Here is a 23,733-nt window from a genome sequence, read left to right as displayed (position 1 = left end):
TCATTTTCCTAATAAGAGCTGCAAGCAAAGTAAAATCCTATTGAGTGTTGATTGTGATAGTTACACTGTGCTCTCACCGGGAACCTCTTTGAAACGGGGACCAGGTATTTGTGCATTACTCTGTATTACCTAAAATTCTGTGGCTTTTAGGTCCAGATTACTGTAAAACCATAATTCTAGCTACTGACTGTGTTGTATTATCATTTCAGATGTGCAGTTATCTCCAGATGAATGCGTAAGCTAACAGTTAGTTACACTGTGGAGTTATGTCCAGGTGTATGTAAGGGCAAAGTGGTAGTTTTAGGTGTATCTCTGGTAATAAAAACAGCATTTAATTTTCTGAACTTGTAAATCTGTGTTCAAGTGCATCAGTGTGGTGATCGGTATCTGTCAAAAAATCCACTTCAGTCCTCTTTTTAATTCTTTATTTCAAGAACCCCTTAATTCTAGGAAGTTGATTTAGTAGAATATTCAATTTAATCATTTTAATTAACTCAGATGCTATGCTGATTTGTTTGTAATATATTATAGCATAGCATATTAATGCCTTTCATGATAACTCTTGGCCTCGCTTCTTCTCTTTTTTTCTCTCTCAAGTGTAATTTTTTTCTGATCCTACTTCAAAGCCCAGAAATCATTAGATTCAATTTCTAATGCTATTTTCTCATCATAAAGCTTCCTGTGTTGTGTCATAGGAACAGTCATAGCAAATCAGATCAGTAAATTATACAAGACGTTTCAAAGAAAATATAATGGAACCTTGTATCAAGGAACTACAGTCTACCTTGTGGAGGGAGAAGATGTGTTAGCCTGGACGAATTGTTCTCTGTTCTTTGTTATTATTTTCCTCTTCTTGTTTTTCTTGCCTTTTACATCACCTATCAGTGCAGGTCTGAACAACCTGACACATTTGAAATGAAAGCAGTTCTTTTCTTGATTGTTTCCTTCATTTCTTTCACCTGGATTTAGATTTCCTCTGTGTCCTGACACCATGACTTGCTTCCCTCTTCCAAATCTAAAGGCTTCATCATCTCAGGAGCGGTTGGCTCCAGCTGGTCTGTGTGCATTGCTGAAGGCTTGAGGTTAAGGACAGGCTTGTTCAGTTTTCCATCTGTATCAACTGCGATTGGTGTTACTGCTGATTTCAGAGTGATGTGCATGTGGTGACTCCAGAATTTGAGCTTAATCATTTCACTCTATCGCTGACTCTTGTCCCACCTGAATCTCCAGCTGTTTTCAGTTGCATAGCCCCATCCCCTCATTGCTTGTCCTGTGGTAATGAGGAAGGAAAGAACAGCCAGAGATTTCTTCTTAGATTAATCACACTGCCCTCTGCTGCTGTCTTTCAGTTGTGCTGATTTGTCACAGTTCATACTGTGTTTACCTACGCTTGCAATAAACATTTTGCAACAGCCCATTTCCCAGTACTGGCTCACAAGAATACTTTGGAAGCTATGAACAAGCAAAATATCTATTACTTTGCTTACTTAAATAATAGCAATGACCATTCATTGCAGAAGCATAGGAGGTTTTTCTCTCTGCTGGCAGCATCCCTAGAAGCCAGATCCAATGTGTCAGCAGCTCAATGGAGTATTTGCAAATGAGGAAGAGATGAAATCAAACTCCATTCGTTGGACTTTCTCATGGTCCTCATCAAGAGGTAGTATTTTCACTCCTGATGTGGTGACCTCCTTTTGGTATTATACTCCTTACTGACAAAAAGCTTTTTCTTCTCTAAAGAAAGCCCTTCAGGTTTCAGCTGTTACGTTTCTGGTAGTTCTCTGCTCTTCAGGTTTATTTTTCATTGTCCTGAACTCTGTCAGTAATGGGTGATCTGGCATGCTCATCTCTTCCAGAGACAATTATTTGCCACTTGGGTACAACGTATCGTCAGCATATATGATCTGTAATCATTGTATTTTACATTTCTACAGGCTGCAAAATCCCACTTCAGCAATTCAATGGTTTCAGTATTATTTGTGTATCTGGTAACCATCTTCTAGAGATGATCTCTGTTTTTGTCTTGTTTTGTCTCTAGGTTTATAATTGCAAACTGTAACGGATTAGAAGTTCCTGTACTCTTCCAAGGCTGGCTTCTTTGGCATCTCAGTTACTTTTCTTCTGCTTCTTTTACTCAGCTATTTTTCTGCACTGGGACTGAAGATTCAAAATAAGGCAAAACAACCGAAATCAGCTTTCCTGCTCTCTAAGGGCTTGCTTTAGACTCTGCTGGCAGGGTAGCAGACCCTGAGCAGGGGAAAGCTTCCCCATAGTTGGCTGTTTCTCCCTGCAAATATCTGTCTGTCATAGAATCAGATCTCTTTTTCTGTTGCTTATGTAAGAGAAATACAGAAATCCACGGAGAGCAGGTGGGGAGAAGCAGGCACATGGCTTACAACTGTAGTTGCCAATCTGACAGGGCTGCAGGGGGCACAGTGGGGTTTGGGCATAAGCTTTGACTCCTGCTGCTGTTATGTGCTCCTGTTTTGCTGAGTTGCAAGCAGACATCTTCATCACTGGTGTTACGGGGAGATGTGCGGCAGATTTGCACCAGGATGAGTCCCCAGGCTACTGGGGAGGAAGAAAGCGGGCCAAGTTCCCTACTTCTTGTCTGGCAGGTGGAAACTGCCAGATGACCTGGTCTGAGGCCAGGGCAAGAGTACTGAAATATGGCTTAGAAGTGTAGGAACTGGTGAGAATCGGGCTGTTACCAGCTACAGCACTGGCAAGGCTTTGTCCCAGGCCAGCAGAAAGGAGCATCAAAGATTTCACCTTGTTACAGATTTCTCAAGATTTTTTGTTTTAAATGGAGGAAAATGGAGCATCTGACAAATGTCTAGTTTTGGATTATGTATGCAAGTTTGGATAACTAAGTTATTTGTGTGTTGTTTGCTTTTGGGAGGGTTTGTTTCTTTCTGGATTTCTTTTTTGGCTTAGGTGGAAGGTTTTATAACCGGATTGTGGAATGGATTTAGCAGAGGCATTGTTGTGTGTGAACTTGATCCCTGTATATGGAAATCTTCATTTTGACAGGATTCCTGAAAGGAAGTCTTGTCTTTTTTGAACTTTGTCTTAATAGCAATGGGGTTTGTTTGAAGAAATCCAGGTTTTGAGACCTAACATTGGGATTCTTCTCTGTTATGGGGACATGAGTCTGTGCTCCTCAGGTGACTTCCTCGCTGTCACAGTGCCGCACTGGTGTTAGTTGTGTAGAGTGACCTGAAACCCTGACCCTGAGACAGAGGCAAGCGGGATATATTGCTATGTCTATATTGCCAGACTACCTCTATGGTAGAATGGAGCTTTGGAGTTTTGGCAGTCCTGTCACAAAGGTCTACATCTGTCTTCTAGCCCTTGGCTGTACTGTCAGAAGGCTGACTACAGCTCAGTTATTAGTATGATTTGTGGTGCCAAAATTAGAAATACTCATGTCTCTTTCTGTAGCTGACCCCTTTTATCCAAAGATGCCCAGTTTGTAGTGTTGGAGTGTGGGTGTGGGGATTTACAATTACACAGCTGACGTGGGAGGCTGCACCACCTAGTAGCTGGAGGGTTCTGTGTGATGGCAACCTGGCTATGGACCAGAGAGGGCTCAGGAGGTCTGACCTACAGGAACATTCCATTGCCTTGTTGTAAGGATTTGACTAAAGTGGCAATTACTTGTTTTTCTAAGAGGTGGATGGAGCTGGATGTGCACATTCTGCACTGTTCTGGCATGCTGTTCTTTGCCTGGGACACAGGCATTTTAGGATATCTTTTAAAGCTTTTGCATGGGAAGGAAAAATGCTTGTGTACTCTTTCATTTCTGATTTTTCTAGCAATTCTCAAATCCTTCAGAGCCTCACTCATTTCCTTTAGGTATTCTTTTCATGCTTGTAATTGGTCATTTGATTGTCTGAGATGCTGAAGCCTCATTTCAGCTTTGAATTTTTATTTTCTGGTTTTCTCCTCTGCAGTTCCTTTCTTGCATCATTATTTGTGTTTCAAGACCTGACTCCACATCAGTGACTCTGCTGCCTAAATCTTCTGTACCTTTCCTTTTTTTCTTTGAATGGGACCAGTATGTTTTTAAGGGTTTATGTTTGCCCCTCACCATAATATCAGTCTCAATCACTATTTTAATCATTGCAATTAATAAAGGTTCAGCTTCAACCTTGTCTATGTTGCTTTTCTCTGCTTTGATGTAAACTACCATCGGAGTGGTTACTGCTGAAGGGACTTTTACTAAAGATCAGTTCCTTGGTTGTAGGCAATTGGAGGTTTTAAGTGTTTTGTATTCCCTCTTTGAGATGATAGTATCTTGTGTACAGGGATAAACCATTCCTTTTGCTTGTCTTGTGTGTTAGAAGGCTAACTCTTACGGGTGCATGATTTTCATATGTTGAGGCAGAACCTCATTAAAATGAAAGGATTTTACTGAGTGACATTGGTCTCATCTGTTTGCAATAACAAGTAATTGTGTATGAAACTGCTAATTATCAGAAAACTGCTATGCTTGCCTTGTAATGCTTCATGCTATTCCCTATTTTGTTTGATTAGGTGGACTGAGTAAAGGTTGCAGAATGCACTTTCATGTCAGAGTGGGAAAGCAGAGTCTTCCTTTGCTTTATGAAGACCTTATTCACAAAGTGTTTTTTACAAGATTACTTTGGAAGGGCTTTCTTTTTTTTAAGGTTTCATGTTGTCTGCCAGACATTTTAAGAAGCTGTAGAACATAAGTGCATGCGTTATGTTTCTTGTCTCTGGCAACTTAGCCCATTTTAAAAGAACTTCACACATCTGACTAATAAACCAAGCTACAGTTTTGATCTTATAAACACTTAGATGTATACATAACTTTATTTGTGTAAGAAGTTCTGCAGCAATCCAGCGAGAATGAAAAGTTTGCTGACAGGAACATATAAACAGGCTTGATCATAGTGCTGGGGTTGATTGTATGAAAATTAGCTGGGGGAAATGATGGTATGCCAGAGGCAGCTGGTTATACTGGCTTTTGAGATGGTTAACATTGGGCACCGTATACTGGGATGCAGAAACTTTTGGTCCTCTGTGGTTGTTCTGTTAGGTAGAGCTACTGTATAGGATGAGAAAGACTGCCCTGTGTTCCTGCTTTTACTGACCAATGTCCGTACATCATGATTCAGCCCTTTATTTTTAGCTCCCTAATTACAGTCAACTGCTGCACAGAACACAGATAAGGTAGCTAATTTTAATATGAACATCACAGTAACATATTGAGTTCATTGTGGGGAAAAAAAGAATTCCTTTTTGTTTTCCAGAATTGAAAGTAACTTAGTTTTTGGGAGTTTGGTTTGGTTTTGAGGTTTTTTGTTGTTGGTGGTTTGTTTGGGGTTTTTTTTTTTTGTACAAAGGTCTTGTTCTCACATTAAGCTCTTAAGGAAAAAATTCACTCGAAGCAAAACATAATTATCACAAGATAAGTATTTATGATTCTCTACATGACAGAGCTATTTAATAACTTAAAAAATATGTAAGAATCTGTTTTGTTATGGAAGACTTATCTCATTTTTAGAAGAAAGTTTTGGGCATTTGGGACAATGGGAATAAGATTGAAAGACCTGGAAGACAAATGTAGTCCCAGATTAGCATCGTTCAAAATAGTGGAAAGAGTCATCAAATCCCACTTTTCTCACATGCCAAAATTGTCCCCTTTTTCTCTGATTTGAAGTTGGTCTGTGTCCAGAAGCAGCCATAAAACTGACTTTCCCTACACTGTGTAGCTGTGACTTGCCATTGTATCACCTTTATTTTGTGTTTAGAGAAAGTATTTCTTTTGTGCTACTGAGTATTTTTCAGTTACATAAGACTAGAACAAAAATGTGAATGCTGCTAAGTACAAAAAAAACCCCAACAAACAACTGAAACTGAATAATCAAGGTAGGATTCAGTTTGAGCTGGATTTGTTGTGTGATTTTTGCCCAAAATAAATGCTTTGAGGTGTTGCTATGCAGGTAGAGAAATGGCCATTTTTTTCTGTGCTTGTAATGTCTTTGATTCTACTTGTTTGGTTTATCCTCATCAATCTGGACACAGTCCTTCTGCCTTGGTAGTAATTCTTCATGTTCTAAAACTGAACGTTGTGTTTCTCTAAATAAATATTATAGAAAGTGGGTAAAAATACAGAAACATGACTGTGAAAGAGAATACATGAACATATTTATCTAGTATCTCCTTGGGGATTACAAGATACTATAGTGTACATTATTTATTAAATTGCTGAGATGGTGTGCTCTTTATGTAGGTGTTTTATATTCTTATGCTACTATCTGAATGTTTTGAATTCTTCATTTTTCATAAGTACATTTTCATGTTCTTCCACAAAAATTGGAGAAAAGACGATCAGAATGTTGTTGGGTAATTACCGTTAGTTACCTTGGTAAAATGCAGTTTTAAGAGGCAAATTTAGATTTAAAGATGTTGTTTTACCTTAAGATTACTGATGTCAAAGTTACTCTTAATGTATTTAGGTACCTTAGTATTATATTGTATTAGGTGTACTGGGTACAGTTTTAGACTCATCAGAAAGCCTTATTTTTATCCCCATAATATGATGATTTTTATACAGTTCTATTCTAGCCAAGGTATATAGTAATGATTCTCCTCTTAGATTGAAAAACATTTCATCATATTTAACATGTGTTACTGCTAAGTTTCTGATTTTGAAGTCATGATCTTAAAATCTGCCAGTATGAGAGTCTCATACTGAGCCTGCACTGAAGCCCACTCTTCCCTGCCCTGAGAACCAATGGGACTCGGGCCCAAAGCTCATCTCTGGAAATTGCCCAAGCCCAGGCAAGTACATGAAGTACACACTTCATGCACCCAAACAGAGTTTCATTCCAGGGTTTGCTGTATCAGGGCCAGGTTTTCAGGAGTGTAACACATGCATAGCCGTGTTCTCCAGTAAGCTGGTCATCATTTGCTAATTGCTCCTAAACCCTGGACCAACAGTAGCTCATGTCCAAAGTCAACAGCAGGATGTGGATGCTTGGACATGGAATCCTAGGAAATCATATTACTGTAATGTTTTGAGGTAACAGCACACCTTATTACCAAGAGGATTTTTGTTGTGTATTTTAAGGAGAACAATGGTATTTCTGTAAAGGAGTTTTTATTCTTAGAAGCACTGCAAGATGGGATGGGGGAGGATATGAAGTTACTTTCTGAAAATGTAGCACGTAGATGATGGAGGCAGGTGTTTGGTTTGGGGTTGGGTTTTTGTTCTTTAATTATTGTGGAACGCAAAAGTTCAGTGCTGAATGGAAGATGAGAACTAAGATTTGGAGTAGGCCAAGGCAGACCTTGAAAGTAAAGACAAAGACCCTGTTTATTGCAGGGAACTGTGGGAGGTATTTAAAGACAGGAGACGTGATCCAGAGAGACATGGATTAGTAAAATGACCTTTACAGCAGCGTGATGAGAGAGGAAAAAAATTGCATTTGTCAACGTTGAGGCAAATAACATTTGAAACAGTCAAGACATGATTTTGATTGAAGTTTAGATGATTTAGGCATTGTGACTAGACAGGAAGGACTGTCTCACAATGCAGTTGCATAGAATGGAACTGCAAAAGTACAGCAAGAAGTGGTTGCAAAGAAGTGTAGGTTTGAACTCTTGATTTTTTTCTTTTAAAATTTTATTCTCTTCATATTTATTGATGGGCCAGATCCACTGCACAGGAACAAAGAGCTGTTTGGGGGGAATTGGGCCTTTTGCTGTATTTCTAGACGGTGGTTTAATAGTTTTTGCTTCAGCCAACCGTTGCTTTCTCCTGGGGTCATTTCAGTTTCATAAGAGATAAAAGGATACTTTGCTTTTTAGTTGCCTTTTAGTTGCCCCTTTCCAGTCACATGTTTAGTCCTTTATTATAGTGCTCTTACTTCAATTTTTTTTTTAAAGTTGTTTTTATGAATTCTTCCTCAGTTGTCAGATTGTATCTGAATCAACAAGTTTTTTGGTCACTTGCTGTTTAATATTCCCTCATCTGACTTGGCTCATAGCTATGATGTACTGGAGACTGCCTCAGTATCTCCTTTCCTAGCTTGCTTATTTGAACTAACTGCAAAACAAACTGAACTTCTAATCATTGTAACTTGAGTTAATAATATGACTACATGAGTCTATAGATGCTTCTCCAAACCTGAATGGGAGAAGTCCCCAAAACATTCAGGGCTCATTTGACCAAGCTTGGTTGTGTTGGTGAGCATTTGTGCACATCGTCTCATCAGTTAAACTGAATCTGTTCTTAAGTAATATGAAAGTCTGAATCCTTGCCTAGGACACATGGAAATGCTTGTACTGAAAGCTTTCTATGCAGCACAAACTAATGTCGTTCCTCCAATGCTTTTTTACAGTCTTATGGTAAAGGGGCAAGAAGAAAAAATCGATTTAAAGGATCAGATGGAAGTACATCTTCTGACACTACCTCTAACAGCTTTGTACGCCAGGTATGTGTTTTTCAGTATTTAATAGACTGCAATTACTTGTTAATGTTAATGTTTAAGTAATTTTGTTGTTGTTGTTAATTGTCAAATCAAAGAGTTGTACTGTAGCCTGAGAAATAGCAGAAGTCTCTGCCAGCACAATGAGAAATATTTGTTTGCTATTGTTCTGGTCTTGGCAGAAAAATACTTTTCAATTTCTCACTCATGTCCATGTATAGTAGTTGTCATTATTTTTGTTACTCTAATGCTGTCAGGTGATTAAAGCTGAAGGAGGAGGTGGAGTCTGATGGGAGAGCCCAAAGTGACAGCAGTTGGGAGCAAGCATCAAAACCTTACCAGTCCTCAGATTTTTCCAGCTTAAAATAGTGCTGTGCGAGGCAGTGTTAACTTAGATGCTTTCCTCCCACATCCCAGTGTTATTTAAAGGCATGGTTTGGAAGGGAAATCCCAGGCAGCATTTATCCCCATCACACTGATGCTGAAAGGCCCCTTAGAGGACAGAGAGGTGCCACAGGCTCCTTTTACCTGTGCCTATATGGCTTTTCCTCAAAGTGAAGTCTCATGGGAACCCCAGACATGCATGAGTGCTTGAAGGACAACTGAATCCACCCCAAAAATGCCTGGAAATGTATCTAGAGCTCAGTGTGGTTTTTAGCTGCAGAGCAGTGCTTTTGTGGAAGGAGAGTGTGTTTTGATGCTCTTATGGTTGATGATAACTTGGAGAATGAAGGGTACTCAAAGCATTGCAGTGTTTGTGTCTGTGCAAAGTTTGAAATACAGTTCTTCATGCCCTGCTGATTTAAGCCATGGTCTTGCAAATGAAGACTTTACCATCTTTTTGTGGAGAGGTTCTGGAATTTCAAAGGTTTTGTTGAAGAGTTTTTGTCTTTGTCATAAGCAGGCACGAGATCTCCTCCTCTGCTGTCTTGTCTTGCATGTTCCTCCGTCTCAAAGCATTTAATGGATCCACTTAAACAGCATTTAAGGACTGTTGTATTGGTCATGTCAATAAACATCACCTTTATGGAAAATTCTTCTACTTTGTTCTGTGTTAGCAGATTTTGTGATAGGCTCTGGATTTGATAAAGTCAGTATCTGTTGGACATAGGTGTGAAATATTAATTGATCATGAGAATTTTTCAGGGACAGTAAAGAATATGAAAGAGGAAACTGGATCAAGAAATTTTGTGACATTTTGTTCTGTTTAAAAATACTCTGAAAAAAAACCCAGTTTGAGTAATGTTTGGGAGCAGCAACAGGATCTCTCAGTTCCAATGATTTTTTGTAAAGGAATATCTGTTGCTGTTTTCTTCAGCTCCTTGTGGATGTTGAACCCAGCCTGGAACATTTTTAGCAGAGTATGAGTGTTTATTTTACACCAGCTGCACACGGTTCTTTTTCTTTATTGTTTACCTAAATGAAGCCTGTAGTTGGTCTGAAGTATGTCTTCTTGCTGTCATGAGGGGAAGCAGGGCAAAGAGGATGCAGCACAAAGAGGTAGATCATCAAACTACATAGAGATTTTGAGATGGACTGCTGTCGTTAAGTGGAGATCCAGTTTGCTCTATAAACTGTGGGGCATGATTTGTCAAATCTTCCAACCAGACATATAAAACAGGGTTGGTGAGCTACAGTCTAAAAGTGTTTATGTGTTTCCCAGGTCTGTAAAGGGAGCAAGTGTAGATTTTTGCAGAAGAGAAATAAATCCAAATTTAGTAGTTGCTCAAATGGTATAATACAAGTGACTGAAAGGTCACTTTAGGCTTATTTAATAGATTGCTGAAGCAAAAGTCTATTTCAAAGTGGTATTGTCACTGAAGGTAATGAAGAGATGTTAATGGATAAATATGTTATGTGACATTGTCCAAAATACATTTTAAAAAAATAATACAACCCAAAATGTTCCTAGAAAGTAATGTAAAGGCAAGAGCTCTTAGAGGTGCAGGAGATGTATGAAAGAAGTGTTTCATCACAAGTTGCTGCTGAGAGGTTTATTTCAGAGCTTGGGTTGCATCTTCAGCAGGATTTCTGACTTTGTTTTCCTGGAGCAGCTTGGTTTTCTCCTGTGCTAAGGAAGAATTGCCACCAGGGTGCCCAGTGCCCCAGATACTAAACAGAATGGATGCAATTGCTTTCTGCTGGATTAGCTGCTGTGTTTTTCCCAGGAACGACATTGGTGCTATCTATTGCTTGTCTCTGTCTTAGAGGATATTTAACATGGTATAAATGAACATAATTGTTTTGCCATAACCATTTATTTTCAGGAGAAAAAATGACTGAGAATTTGGTGTTTCTCCTGGGATGGGTAGAAGCTGCAGAAAAGCACAGTGAACAAATGAATCCAAACCCAGTACAATCAGTCATGTACCCACTTATTTTCCATTATTTTCTTTCGTTTTATTACTGTCTTAAGATCAGGAAGTCAGTTTTTGCTTGCAAAGGAGTTTGTGTGTTTTTTCAGCAGTGATTTTGATCTAGATGTGGGATAGACACAACCTGTTTTGATTTTTTTTCAGCAGTGCTTACGATGCCTGTAATTGCTTTTATTACCTCCAGCTTTCTTTTTCCCTCTTGCTTCCTGTTTCCTTTCACCTTTACTTCTTAACTTGTCTTGCAACCTTTACCTGTGTCTCTGCAAGTATTCCCTTTTGCACTAAAGAAGGAATCCTTGGGTTATCCTGAACATTTATTGCCAAGGTCTGCCTGCATTCCTCATAAAGAAGAAAGAATGCTTGGAAGGTGCTTTTGCGTCATGTCTAGCTGGCCTGTCCTTAAACTGGGAGAGCTGCAAGAGGCACACAGGTTCTTACTGTAAGCATTCATGGAACATGGGTATTTCCTAACAGAGAAATATTTTGGTGCTGGGCAAAACAGGACAAATATGTCCTGTAAAAGGATCCAGTCTTTTGAATCTACAGAGTTACTATCCATTTAGGTTAAAGCTGTTGTAGGAGGGATGGAGTTAGTGTCTATAACTTACACTAACAAAGCTGTATTTTGTCTGTATTTTAATGGTTCCTTAAGGATAGATATATCCACCTCTGGCTCCAATATGTACCTGGCAAGTTTCCTGCAATGCAAACCAAATGCTATACTAGTAAAAATAATGCCAACTTACATTGTTCTCTCTCATTCAAATAAAATTAACATTCAAATTGCCTGGAAAATCCTACTGTTGTGTAAGGAGAATGAAATACTCTCTGCAGAACGCTGTGCCGGTGATCTTTTCCACTTAAATCTGGTTTTGAGTACCAAAATAGAGCAGAGCAGTCTTTTCAGTATTGTTTCTAATGTTTAAAAAACCCCACTAAACTGAAGCAAGAGCATTTATATATATATATATTCAATCCAGTTGAACCTTCAGTGTGGTGGGAATGTTGTCTATTGAAATAGACTTTTGTTTATATTTTACTTGAAACATTGTAAAACCTGTGAGATCTTAGGAGGATGTTTTGGATCATGTTCTATTTGTTTGTTAACAAAAAAAAAATGTTTGTTTAATTTTGTCTCCAGGATGTTATTGATGATATTTTGAAAAATAACAACAACTTGGCCTTCCTTTCACTTGCCAGCAGCTACTGCGTGATTTTTCAGTAGCAGGAGAGGGAAAGCTTTTTTTTTCCCTCCTCTGTTGTGTTGTGAAGTTGAATTGGCAATTAAGCAGTGTATTTGGAAAGCAGAAGCATCATTGCACTCCAATCAGCTCCTAACTGACTTTAATCAGTTGCCTTTAGGGAGCTAAAGAACATTGTGTTATATAGTTTTCATCATCTTTTTTTGAGCTTTGGACTGATAAGCAGCTTGTTCTTAGGGTTAGCTATGAAAGATTGTATTGAATCTGATCTCTACTAGCTGCCATTTTGACTGATGCTTGGTAATGATTTTATTCCCAAGGGTTTTTTCAAAATACAGATGAGAGAAAATATTTTGCAGACAACACTATGGCACTTCCCAGCAACATTATTTAAAGCAAATTGCATGTTCTGATAGCATTACGTATTTTGTGGCTGTACTTCTGGACCTGCCTTTGTCGAGGTTTTATTTTAAATCCTAATGATTAATCACAGAGGCAGCCTAAATTGTTGGAATTTTTATGTATTGCAAAGACAGATTAGACTGTGAAATAGGCTGTAGACTGTGGACTTGCTTACTGAAACATTTAAGGTTTTACACATCTGGGTTTTTGCCTTTAAATATTGGCTTAATGCCTGTTACACTGTGTTCACTCAAAAACACAACTATAAATAAATATGTAGGGATTTCATTATTCTTCTACTTTCCTCTAAGGACATTTGCTGGGCTGTGTAATTACCTATTGAATTTTATGAATGGTAAAACTGAGATTTGTAGTCAAAAATGATTTGAAAATATTGACTTCGTTTTGCTCACAGACATGCCTCTTAATCTTGAGTTCACTAGAGAACTGGACCATGTCAGAAAGGTATTCCTTTTCCTTTAATTGCCTTTATTTGTATTTTCTTTCAGATACAGAGCTTAGCTTTGATTTTTTTTTTTTTCCTCTTCATGAGGGGAAGAGCTTATGTATTCAGCTCATACACACAGCCTGACAGTGAGGCAATGCATTTAAAGGCAGAGCCTCGAAGAGCTGGTGTAAAATGGGTACAAATACTGGCTTTAGTCTTAATGTGCAGTATGAAAAATCTGCTGAAAACCTACTTATGCTTTCTCTGCTAGGACTATTCCTGCTTCTTGGAAGACTGTGTGAACAAGGTTGTGGCTAGCCAAGAAAGGAAAAATGAAAAAGGATCATGTACAAATTAATATAGTCCTACATTATGTGCCTCGGAGACATGTTTGGCTTGTAGAGAAAAAAGGAGCTTTGCAGACTTGCCCTTAGCTTTTACACTTATCAAAATGAGGTATGCCAGAAATTCTTTGAGGTAATGTGCAAACACTGATTGTAATACCTGAAAATGTATACCTACTGCTCAGCTGAATTTTAGCATGTTTTCTTTCTGATGCTAATGTCTGGTCATATTTTCTCAGGTTCAGTTTTTTTCTAGTGTGAATCTGCTGATCTCACTGAGAGCCACAGCAGTGATGCTTGTGGCCTGTGGTTGCATTGAAGCCGTGCACAAGTGTGTTATACTAGAACATCTGCTTATTTGAAACACATCAAAAACATTTTTAATGAGTGAGTTTATAATTTGCTGTAATGTTGATATCCTGTGTTTTTCTCTGTACATTATGAGTTTTTGAAGGAATGTATTGCGGTTTGCAGACTTTGCTGTTAAGGCCAGTGTGGGCAGGCAATGTAGTTTGAGTGTTGTACTGTTTATATAAAACAATATTAACAATTTTTTAACTAAAACTAGTGAGTCTGTATTTGTTATGATGCAAAATTAGATAATGTCTTGAGGAGGAGTAGTACCAAGTACGGGAAAGCAACTGCTTTTTATGTATTTCTTGTTATATGAACTATACCAGTGGAAGGGTGGATGAATATGAGTTTCATTCATGACTTTTGTCTCAAGTTCCTCAGGTGTGTGGTAAAAATCAGTTACATGGGGAGTGGGAGGTAGACAAATGTTAGAAGAAGCCTGGATTGGGAGTGTGTATCTGGAGGAAGAAAGGAAGGATGGAGGGAGGAGAAAGGGGCTTTTCCTACTGGTGTCAGTTGTGGAGCTGCACTTTAGGCTCTCCAGACACGGGAAAATTTCATTAGACTCATTTAGCTATACATTTCCCCAGCTGTAGTAAGGGTTTGAAAAGTTTCCTTTTTTGGCCTGGAGAGAATAGAACAGATGCCCTTATAAAGCATGGGATTTTGGCATGCATGACTGGAGGGGAGATGGCTGAGAAAAACCCACTGGAAAGGAAGTTCGTTTGTAGACTTCAATTCTTTCATGGGCCCTTTTTTGCCTCGAATGGTTTCTAAGAATAGAAATCAAAATGCTGCCATGTGTTTAAAAAAAACCACACCACACACCCTCTAACCAAAACAAACTGGCAAAACATCATAAAACTCTTCTTACACGTCTGTTTAATCTTCTTGTAGCAGGGTGTGAGAAAATTACAGGGGGGAACAACTAAACATGAGACTTGATTAAAAACTAAAGTATAGGAGCCCTCTTAATAGTTTTGAATGACATACATGTTTGATACTACTTTGCATGCAGCTGAAGTCAACACGTCCTTCTCCAAGCAGCAGTGGAAATCCTGAAGATGAGATTTATATCTCATGTCTGCTGAGATGATTGCCAGTGTTGCTTTTGAGCTTGCTGAGGTGACGGGTGGGTGTTGTGAGGTGTCTGAGAGGATATATGCGGCCTCCTGTGAGAGGTGGGAGGTGGCAGCCCCAATGGTGGCAGCTGTTGGACCTCCTCCTTTGGCATTCCCATTGCTGCCATCGTTGCATGTTCCTCCAGGCTATGGGCCGCTTCTCTGGGTCTATTAGGGAGAGGAGAAATCGGGCTTTCCAGCTGCTCAGAAGGTACCATAGCCTGCAGTCAAGTTTGACACCATCAGATATGTTCCTTTACAGAACTGCATTCCTGAACTATGTGGGATTTCTGTGTGTGTGAGGGCTGCCTCCGTACCGCTGCTGCTGCAAGGACTTGGCTGCTCAGGCAGTCATAAATGTGAGGGGTTTTTAAGCTATTAGGTAAGCCAATGGAGGTGAAGCATAGTATTTGCAGCTTTGCTAAATAAACAGTTGGAGACTCTTCCATGGTAGTACATGGCATACAGAATGAGCAGAAAGGCTTAGGCCTAGCTCTGTGTTTAGACTTTCTCTTTGGCCAAATGTCTTCACGACTGGCGATTGCTCTCTGGCAGTCTGCCTCATGCAGTTTTGTGCTCATTGGAGTGTGCTTTGCATGAGCTGAACTTCTGACAGCCTTACAGCTGCACCAAGAACCTCCTGGCCTTTATTTGCTGGTCTTTTGGGTGGGGTATAATGGGAGCTCCAAGAAAAAAACTATTCAGTTGTAAATGGTTAAGATCAAAATTAGGAATAGGACTGAATGAGAATCAAGTGCTTTGTTTTATTTTTTCCCCCCCTGCTTCTCTCAGGAAATTCACTGTGGTTTTTGGTGCTTGTGTGCAGTATTGTCTTACTCAATAATTTTGAACATTGTGGTGAGATGTAAGGTTTATTATATGCTATCATAGATGTCTTCTAGTTGTAGTAAGCACATACATACAAAGTATCTGCAATGGGACAGGAGTTCTGATGAAGATATTTAATTACAGCTAATAAAAAAGCTGTCAAAAATGATTTCTGAAGATACTTTTTCTTACAAGCCTGTTTGTCAGTTGGAGTGGATTTCTTTTAGGGCTGCTTCTAAAATGTATTGTTTTTTAAAATGGAGTAATCTATTGGATTTTTTAAAAATAAAGCTTTATAATATGGTGGGTTTTTTAGAAAGAATATGTTTGAAGTTACTTGCAAAATTGGAGTTTATAATTGTATGTAAATACACCATAAGCATAGCTGCTGACTTAGTTCCTTTTATGGAAAAGTAAATGTGAAGCGATTCTTGTCATTTTAAGTGTTGTATTGATTTTTGGTGTTTGCAGTTGTGCTGTATGGTTTTGATTGGGAATGAATGCCTACCACAAATGTCGCCTTCTGCTCCAAGATGCGAGTGGTTTTAAGGAAAAATAACTGCCGGTTGGCTGATACACAGCAAGCTGCTGCAGTTTCTCTCCAGCATGGAGCAGGGCTGCTCCTAGTTGCTGGCAGGAGTGAAGAAAGATACTTTGCAATTAGAGAGATCTACTGAATCTTTTATCTCTCATGATACATGTCAGTAAATCAAGCTCAAACTCAGGAGTGTTTGGTTTTGTACCTCGCTAAGTGGATGTGTTGCAACATGTCTAAGTGCCATTTCTGTCCAATTGCTCATGAAGTTGCAGAGAGCTGTCTTCTCTTGGGCTATGTATTTAGACAGTACTTTCAACACTGATTATATGTTCCTGTAGATTTTAAATGTTGCTTTTTTCATGTGAGCTCCCTCAGACTTTTCTTTGGTGGAATATCAGGTTTGTTGAAAAGTTTAGTGCTCCACCAATTCTAAAATGAATTGTAAACCTTCTAGGGAATTTACAGTAAAGATTTTTTTTCTGGGTACTGAATTGTGGAGTGACATCCATGTGAACATGATTGGTGCACGTTTTTTTGCACTGATGGTCTCACAATATTTTAGTTCCCAAATATATCTGTCCTGAAAAACAGTAGGATCTGAAGCAGTCCTAGGTATGTGCAAAAGGAGAAAGCTATCCCTCCTTAAAATCTGATACTGTAGCATATCTGAAGTCTTCCGCCTCTGCCAAAGGAGGTCATCCATAAGATGAGATGCATAGAGTTAAATCTAAGCTTCACATAAACCTATAGTCTCCTGTATGATAAATGATTGTCATCAGATGGTTTACTTGTAAGATAGTTGTCTTGGGTAGGAAACAGAACTGGTTCTTGCAAATGACTGCGGAGCTGAAAGAAGGAAGGATGAATCAAATGAAAAAGGAGAATTGTATCTATATATGCCTTGAATATTTTTCCTCCTATTGTCTACAGGGTTATTTTTGAGTTTTCAGTTGTTTTGCAGACTGAGGCAGAAAATATTTTTGAAGTCTGGGAAGGCTGTGACAGGATGAAAAATAGACATCTGCTTTTCTGCCTAACTAATTTACGAAGCAATGTCTTTTGTGTTAGAAATACAGCTTTAAGCAATGGCTGGATCAGTTGACTCTCAAAGGTCTGCTTATCATATCCTTCTTTTGGAGGGACTGAGCTGAAAGTGGATGCTGCTGTTCCTGAAGAAACTGAGGCCTGGGTTTATTTTTCCTGCAGACTATGAAAATTCTGGTATATATTCAATAAGCTCCCCATACTAGTTTTCTAAAAACATTTCATTGCAGGGATAATAGAGAAAATAAATGTGTCTTTGTTTACCCTCTTTGTCCTTATTTACTTTTTATGATTTCTTTCGAAAACAATGTGTCAAGGAAATGTTTACTTATAATAATAGAAGATTAAAGATTATTTCAGCCTTGTCCTTGAAATAATTTCAGAGGAAATTGCCAGAGTTAGTAATAGAGTATAATCAGAAGTCAGTTGATTTTATATGTCTCTTTTCAACATTAGCTACAATTAATCCATTATCTGCTATTTATACTGAAATGAGAAAAAAATATAGTTTCCTGAAGGTTCTTGTATTGTTAAATAACATGCTAAAACAATACGTTAAACGAAAGTTTCTCATGCTGAGGTGAAAGATTGTTTGCTCAAACTTCATCAGCAATTAGAAAAAATGTGGAAAATCTTCATTGACATTGCTGTTACCTGAGGGAAGTGAAGAGTATTTAAAATGCTCTTACAGATGTGACAAAGAAATAAAAGCACATTAATAGGTTTGACCAACTGTGCAGATACTGTACTTTGAAATCTGAATGTAGAAAATGAGTCAACACCTTACATAATAAGTAAGTGTGGTGATAGAGTGTTGAGATAAAGCTTCTGAATGAGATGACACAGCCAAGCAGAAGAGAGACAGCATCAGTTGGAGGCCTAAGAAGCGGTGACTCATTGGAGATAGTCGGGAAGAATTGGCAATGTGCTGTGTGCTCTTTTTTTGTTTTAGGGAAATGACTCTGGAAGGTTTAAGATTTTTCTAGTCTTATTTGATAAATTGCTCAGAAGCAGGAGCTACTTACACCAGTACTTAAGTGTTCTGCACTGTTCAGCCTACATGTGGTATTTATTTTTTACGAAGACTGTATGCAATATAAAATAAGTCGAATTTGCATTGTTAGCTAAAATTCTGCTGAAGGTTTTGAAGAGAAACTACTTGAAGGTTATAATGCTCTGAAGTACACAAATATATTCAGCAGACCTGTAGAAACTTTCAAGATTACCTTTCTTAGGTGGTGTTTGAAGTTCAAGAACACTTGTATACGTTTATACTGCACTTAGGAGGATGCAGTTCTTATTTGAACCGCCATTTAGATCTGTATTTCATTTTTAAAGTACGTACCTTGCCATTCTCTCACTGGTGCAGCCCCAGCTAGCTATGGAAGTTGAAGCCACTCTGGCATTTACAAGCAATGGATGTGAGAAGGGCTTGTGCTAACCAGTCAGACACAGATTAGGGTCTTCTCCCATCCTTTACTCTGAGGCAAATCTACTAATATCTTTTTTATCATGCTCTGATGTCTCTCTTTGCATCTGTTTCTTAAAATCCCTAGTCAAACTAGCTAGATGATTTATTAATGCTGTATTCAGACTTTTCGTTTGGAAGTTTTCTGTTTACCACAAACATGCTCTTTCTTAAACCCAAGTGACTAATTCTAAATCTCTTGAGTTGGGCGCAGGCAAGGGAGCAGTACTAGGAAGTGGAAACTGTTCAGGCAATCTCCACACATCTAGAAAACGTGTGATCACCAGATCTGTGTCAAAGGTTTATCCAGGTCTACAAACTCCTGAACTTCTACATGAACCAGCAGGTTGTGTTAGGAGGCTACCTGTGAGGGTTGCTTTAGAGAAGTCCAAAGTAGGATTTTTTTGTTTGTTTTTCCTTTTTCCCAACAAGACAATAGCTTTCCCAGTCCTGCTCAAGAGTCTCATCTCAACCTAGTAGGCTTTTGTGTTTCTCCATCTTTTTGCTCAACTGCATGGTTTTATGTATCTGCCTTGTGAAACAGACATAATGATCATAAATCCTGCAGCAACCCTATGAACAGATTATGTGAGTTACTTTGTCTTGAAAAAGAGCCAAGAAATGTCATCTTTCTTCCAGTGGGGCTGAATTCTCTTATTCATAGTCACAGCTAGGATCTCTTGTGGCATACTTGAATAATCTAAGCCATTACTTAAAAATGTAACAAAGGATTGAGAAGCAAAGCATAATCTCTACATTGTCTATATTATCTCTGCTAAATGCAGTTTCCTTTATATGTAAATAATACCCATTGACTGTTTATTATAAGCCTCTGATGAGAGATACTCTCTAATTTAGAACCACTTATTAAAGTTTTATTGGTTGACTGCTCTTGAATGATAGAAGGAATATTGTTAAATATTCCATCTAAAGTTTCTATAAGTCTGCTTGACATATGTGTCCTATGTTAACTGATGGACTCTTGGTCATGAAGTGTGGTAAGCGTTGTGGATGTGGAACTGACCGCAACGTTCAAGACACTGTGAAGGATTGGTAATCAGGACAAGTGAACGAATGCAGAGTGATTGCAAACCCTTCAGGTCAGTCTAATGGTTTATGAGCTATGCTTTAGTCCATCAAAGTCTAAACTTCATTTCTAAGGAGAGTGGAGTTATATATCCTTAGGAGGCTACTCAGACCCTCAGCTGTAACAACACGTTACTGTCTTCAGAATTCCTAAAAGGTAAATAAGGACAAAGAACGATGTACTTTTCAGAGCACTATGCATGCAATAACATGTTTTTAGAAAAGTAGTGAGGAGAGATTACTGAATATGTACTGTAATTCTGGTAGTTTGTAGGAAAAATAAACCCAGCTAGCCATCCTTCACTATTTCTACAGGAACAACAGCTGCCACAGCTCCCTCTAGGACCTTGACAGAGTTTTCTAGGAGGAACAAGTTTTAGAAAAGGTAGAAGTAATTTCTTTGTTGCCTGCAACTTAATTTTTAGATCACTGTTTCAAAGGATCTCTGGCCATTATTTCTTCAGTCAGTTAACTTTCTTCAAATATATATGGACTGTTAGTGTCTTAGACTAATGAATATATGTTATAATCACGCTGGAATAGTTTACATAGACCATGCATATTTCCACTTGCCTTCCTTCATGTGTTTTGAAGGACCTATATCTCAAAGGCTGATATCATAAATAATTAGTTTATTATACAAAAAGTATTTTCATGTAAGCACTTATAAATTCCATAATAATAACAGACTAGCAGCTATCTTGGACCAACTTTGTGACAAAATAAAGCTCTGATTACATTTGCACTTAAAATTCTCTCTCTAAAACCTGGAGACTTCCTGTGAATCTGTCAAGACTTTGTACTTACAAGTGATAATAGTTCTAGAAATCTCAAGTATTTCTAGTATCATCATGAACATTTTAAGTAGAAAGGGGTTGTTGCTATGGATATATATGTGCAAATTACATATGTATATGTTGATGTTATACATACTTTATATGTGTCTATATCTGTCTCTGTATACACAGTAACCAAATTCTTGTCAGTCTGAAGTACACAGCAGTATTGCATTTTAGCCTTCCTTCAAATTTTTGCTATGCAGAGCACAACTCAGAACTAACTTATTTCAATCCCTGTTAGATGCCTGATAGTCAACGTGGTGAAATCTAGTTTAACATAGAATTTCACATTTAATCTGGAATTCTTCTTTCTATCAGAAATTGGTTTTCCGCCTTGGCAAGATTCATCACAAAATGATACTCAGAGAATACTTTGGTCTCCTTTGACATATAATGTCAGGCACTTCTAGTTATCCTACAACCTGTATTTTCTCGCAAAGCAGGGTCAGTTAAATCCAGGTCTTCTTTCCAGCATGCATCAGTTTTGGAGAATGTCCTATTAGTCCTTTCATCCACAAATGATAAATGGTGCCCAAACCCTCTGAAAAATCTCTGTCTTTGGTACTTCACCTCCTACTTGTCACTACAGCTGTGAGTGTTTCATTGTTGGTGTGAGGAAGTGCTTGGTGATGACTTCCATTTAGCCAACAGATACTGATCACCAGAGGAAACAGAGAGATGAAATAATGATGGAAGCCACTGCTGCAATATCTGCTTCATTAAATAGAAGAGGGAATGAGTAGGTTCTGAGGTATTATAATTTTGACAGGTCTTTACTTCATTTGTGTTTTTATCACCTCTGCAGGACAGGAGTGCACAGCTTGCCTGCACAGCCCCCATCAGGAGTCAGTCCTCTGTGACAGTTCCCTTGAGGTTGCTCTGAACTGGATCTGCTTGTGCCATACTCCTGAATAAAGACTGAAGCATGTTGTTCAGAAGATGGCATTGGTCAACTCCATTTTTCTAGTTTGTGTGCTGTAAAGCACTAACCTATTTCAGCTTGCCAGTTCCTTTAGTTCTGCAGGACATTTGCAAGAAGAAACAGACCTTGGCCAGATGAAATTACTAACTCTGATACTTGCAAGGGAGTTTAAGTTTTCTATCATGGTTTGTGGTCAGTCAGCTTACAGTTCTGGATCAATTGACACATGGAAAACGAGAGTTCTTCATTTAGACGTTTAATGCCTTCCTCTTATTGCCTGACTTGGACTTGGAGGAAATCCTATTTCTAGCTTACACAAAACTTAAACAGAAAGTTTCTAGGCAGAATTTCTTGGCAGCGTACATAAGATTTTATTTTTCATGTTAGAAAAGTTCACTGTATTTATAAGACTAGTATTATTCATTGTTTTTCAGAACACATACTTGAAGGGAAGCAGCTGCAACTTTCAGTCAATCTGGCAAACATTTGCCCCTCTGCTTACTTTGAGTACCACTCAGGGATTTTTCTCTACTAGCTCTTTACAATGCTTTTTGAAAAGTCTCACCAATGCAGTCTGGCAGCTAGGGAACAGGACCTTAGCTTGATCTAACTTGTAGTAATAGACCTTTCTTTCAAGTCTGTTTAACTGTGTATGTATCATTACATTTTTCTTTGGAAGTGGTATTTTAATAGTCACATAAGAGTTAGAAGTTCAATGGCTGTCATCTTACCAGTAAGACAGGATCTGTCTTGAAATATATCATTGGTTTTGTTGTCATCTCTCCAAGCCAGGACACTATGAAAATCTGAAATGATTATAAACCCATCTCCTCCAGCTTGGGAAAGTGCTGTTTATTTTTTCACCCTTGGCTGATGAGAGTGTTTGCCTGTCACTGGCTGGGGCAAGGAGACACCCCTCAGTCAAGTGGGTGAATTGCTGAAGATTAATACTGGTAGCTAACAGGCTCTGTGCCCCCACTGCCTTGCTAGGTTATGAGGGCAAAAGACTATGATTGAAGTCCCTATCGTGCCAAAAAATGTCAAACATGGATACCTTAGTCCCTCTGGTTTCGCCCAAACTGCAGGAAGCCTCTCAGTTTGGAGCACATCCTACTGATACTGTGGCAAGGTGTCTGTGAACATGGTTGTGTGTTCCCAGAAGGTTCTAAATTTGGCCAGTGGCTGGACTGTTCTTTCCCTTGGGCTGCAGGACATTTCTCCCACAGGTTCACACCTATGTTATTGACGTGGATGTCCCCAGCTACTAAGAAAAGGTATCAAGTCCTCTTTTGAAAAGAATGTTTTGACCAAAAAAAATGTGTTGGAAGTTGGAAACAGACAGAAAGGGAAATTAAGTTAATATATCAATGCAGAGAATAATTCCCTGCCTTTGTAAACAGAAAACCCAGAACACCAGATTGAATGAAGAGACATTTTCCCACTGTGCCTACATTTTATACAACCCCTTTGCTGTATAGAGTATACTAGAGAATTCTGAATAGAACTCATTTATCCAATTACTAGTGTTCTGTTGTTTGTTGGATCTCTAGGCACCATAAGTGAGGGTGACTGAGGCATTTGGATAAATATTAGTTCTTCCTTGTATGGCACATCCTTACCATCTAAGAGAGTATCTATTAATTACTAACGACTTTGCAAACTTGTCCAGATTTTTGATGAGAACACAGAGTACAATTTGTACTATTCTATTTTAAATTAGGGTTTTTTTCCTTGCTTTTCTAGGAGGAAAGGAGAACCTGGTATAAAGTCAACCCTCTCTGTTGCTTAGCATGTTTTGTGTGTCTCCAATGAATGCTATTGGTGTCGGAAAGTGCCCTTTGAGCTCTCACCCAAGCTACCAGCATTTCTGTGCATGCTTGATGATTACAGACACAGACCAGCTCTTCAAGAAGTTGATTTGTATTGTCTGAATTACTCTTCTGGTTGAATTACTCTCCAGAAGAGGGTAATTGTAGTCCTGCTGAGTACAGGGGAAACATCAGGGAACCAGCTTTCTCATTTAGCTGCGTGTGATTGCTTGCTGTGAATAGTCTCCTTTTCTTATACCTGTATCTGATGGTCAGGCTCTTTTCTGGATTGAGGTTTCTGCACTTTAGCGTTACTAGCATCTCCTTAGCTTTTAAGCACAGATTCAGCACACATTGCTATAGTGTTTTCTGCATCTGTGCAGTATTCTTATGTCTGTGGAATCTTTTTGCATCTGTTCTGCTCTGTTGAAATCACGTGGTGTATACCTATGGGGTGTAGAATACAGCGGCATATAAGTTGTTTTTAATTTT

General features: G+C 38.6%; 1 protein-coding gene across 3 annotated transcripts in view; it reads left to right on the top strand.

Annotated features, from left to right (window-relative positions):
• The window catches only part of CACNB2 (calcium voltage-gated channel auxiliary subunit beta 2), a 238,891-nt gene that overhangs the window by 2,436 nt on the left and 212,722 nt on the right, over window positions 1-23,733 (top strand). For all 3 annotated transcript variants that reach the window (XM_061997377.1, XM_061997376.1, XM_061997380.1), the window contains exon 2: window positions 8,376-8,468. In XM_061997377.1, coding sequence (XP_061853361.1) covers window positions 8,376-8,468 — 93 coding nt within the window. The remainder of the gene's footprint in view (window positions 1-8,375; window positions 8,469-23,733) is intronic.

Source organism: Colius striatus, chromosome 5 (assembly GCF_028858725.1).
Source record: "Colius striatus isolate bColStr4 chromosome 5, bColStr4.1.hap1, whole genome shotgun sequence".
Classification (NCBI taxonomy): Eukaryota; Metazoa; Chordata; class Aves; order Coliiformes; family Coliidae; genus Colius; species Colius striatus.
The sequence above is the reverse complement of the archived record's forward strand: the minus strand, read 5'-3'. Positions and strand labels throughout refer to the sequence as shown.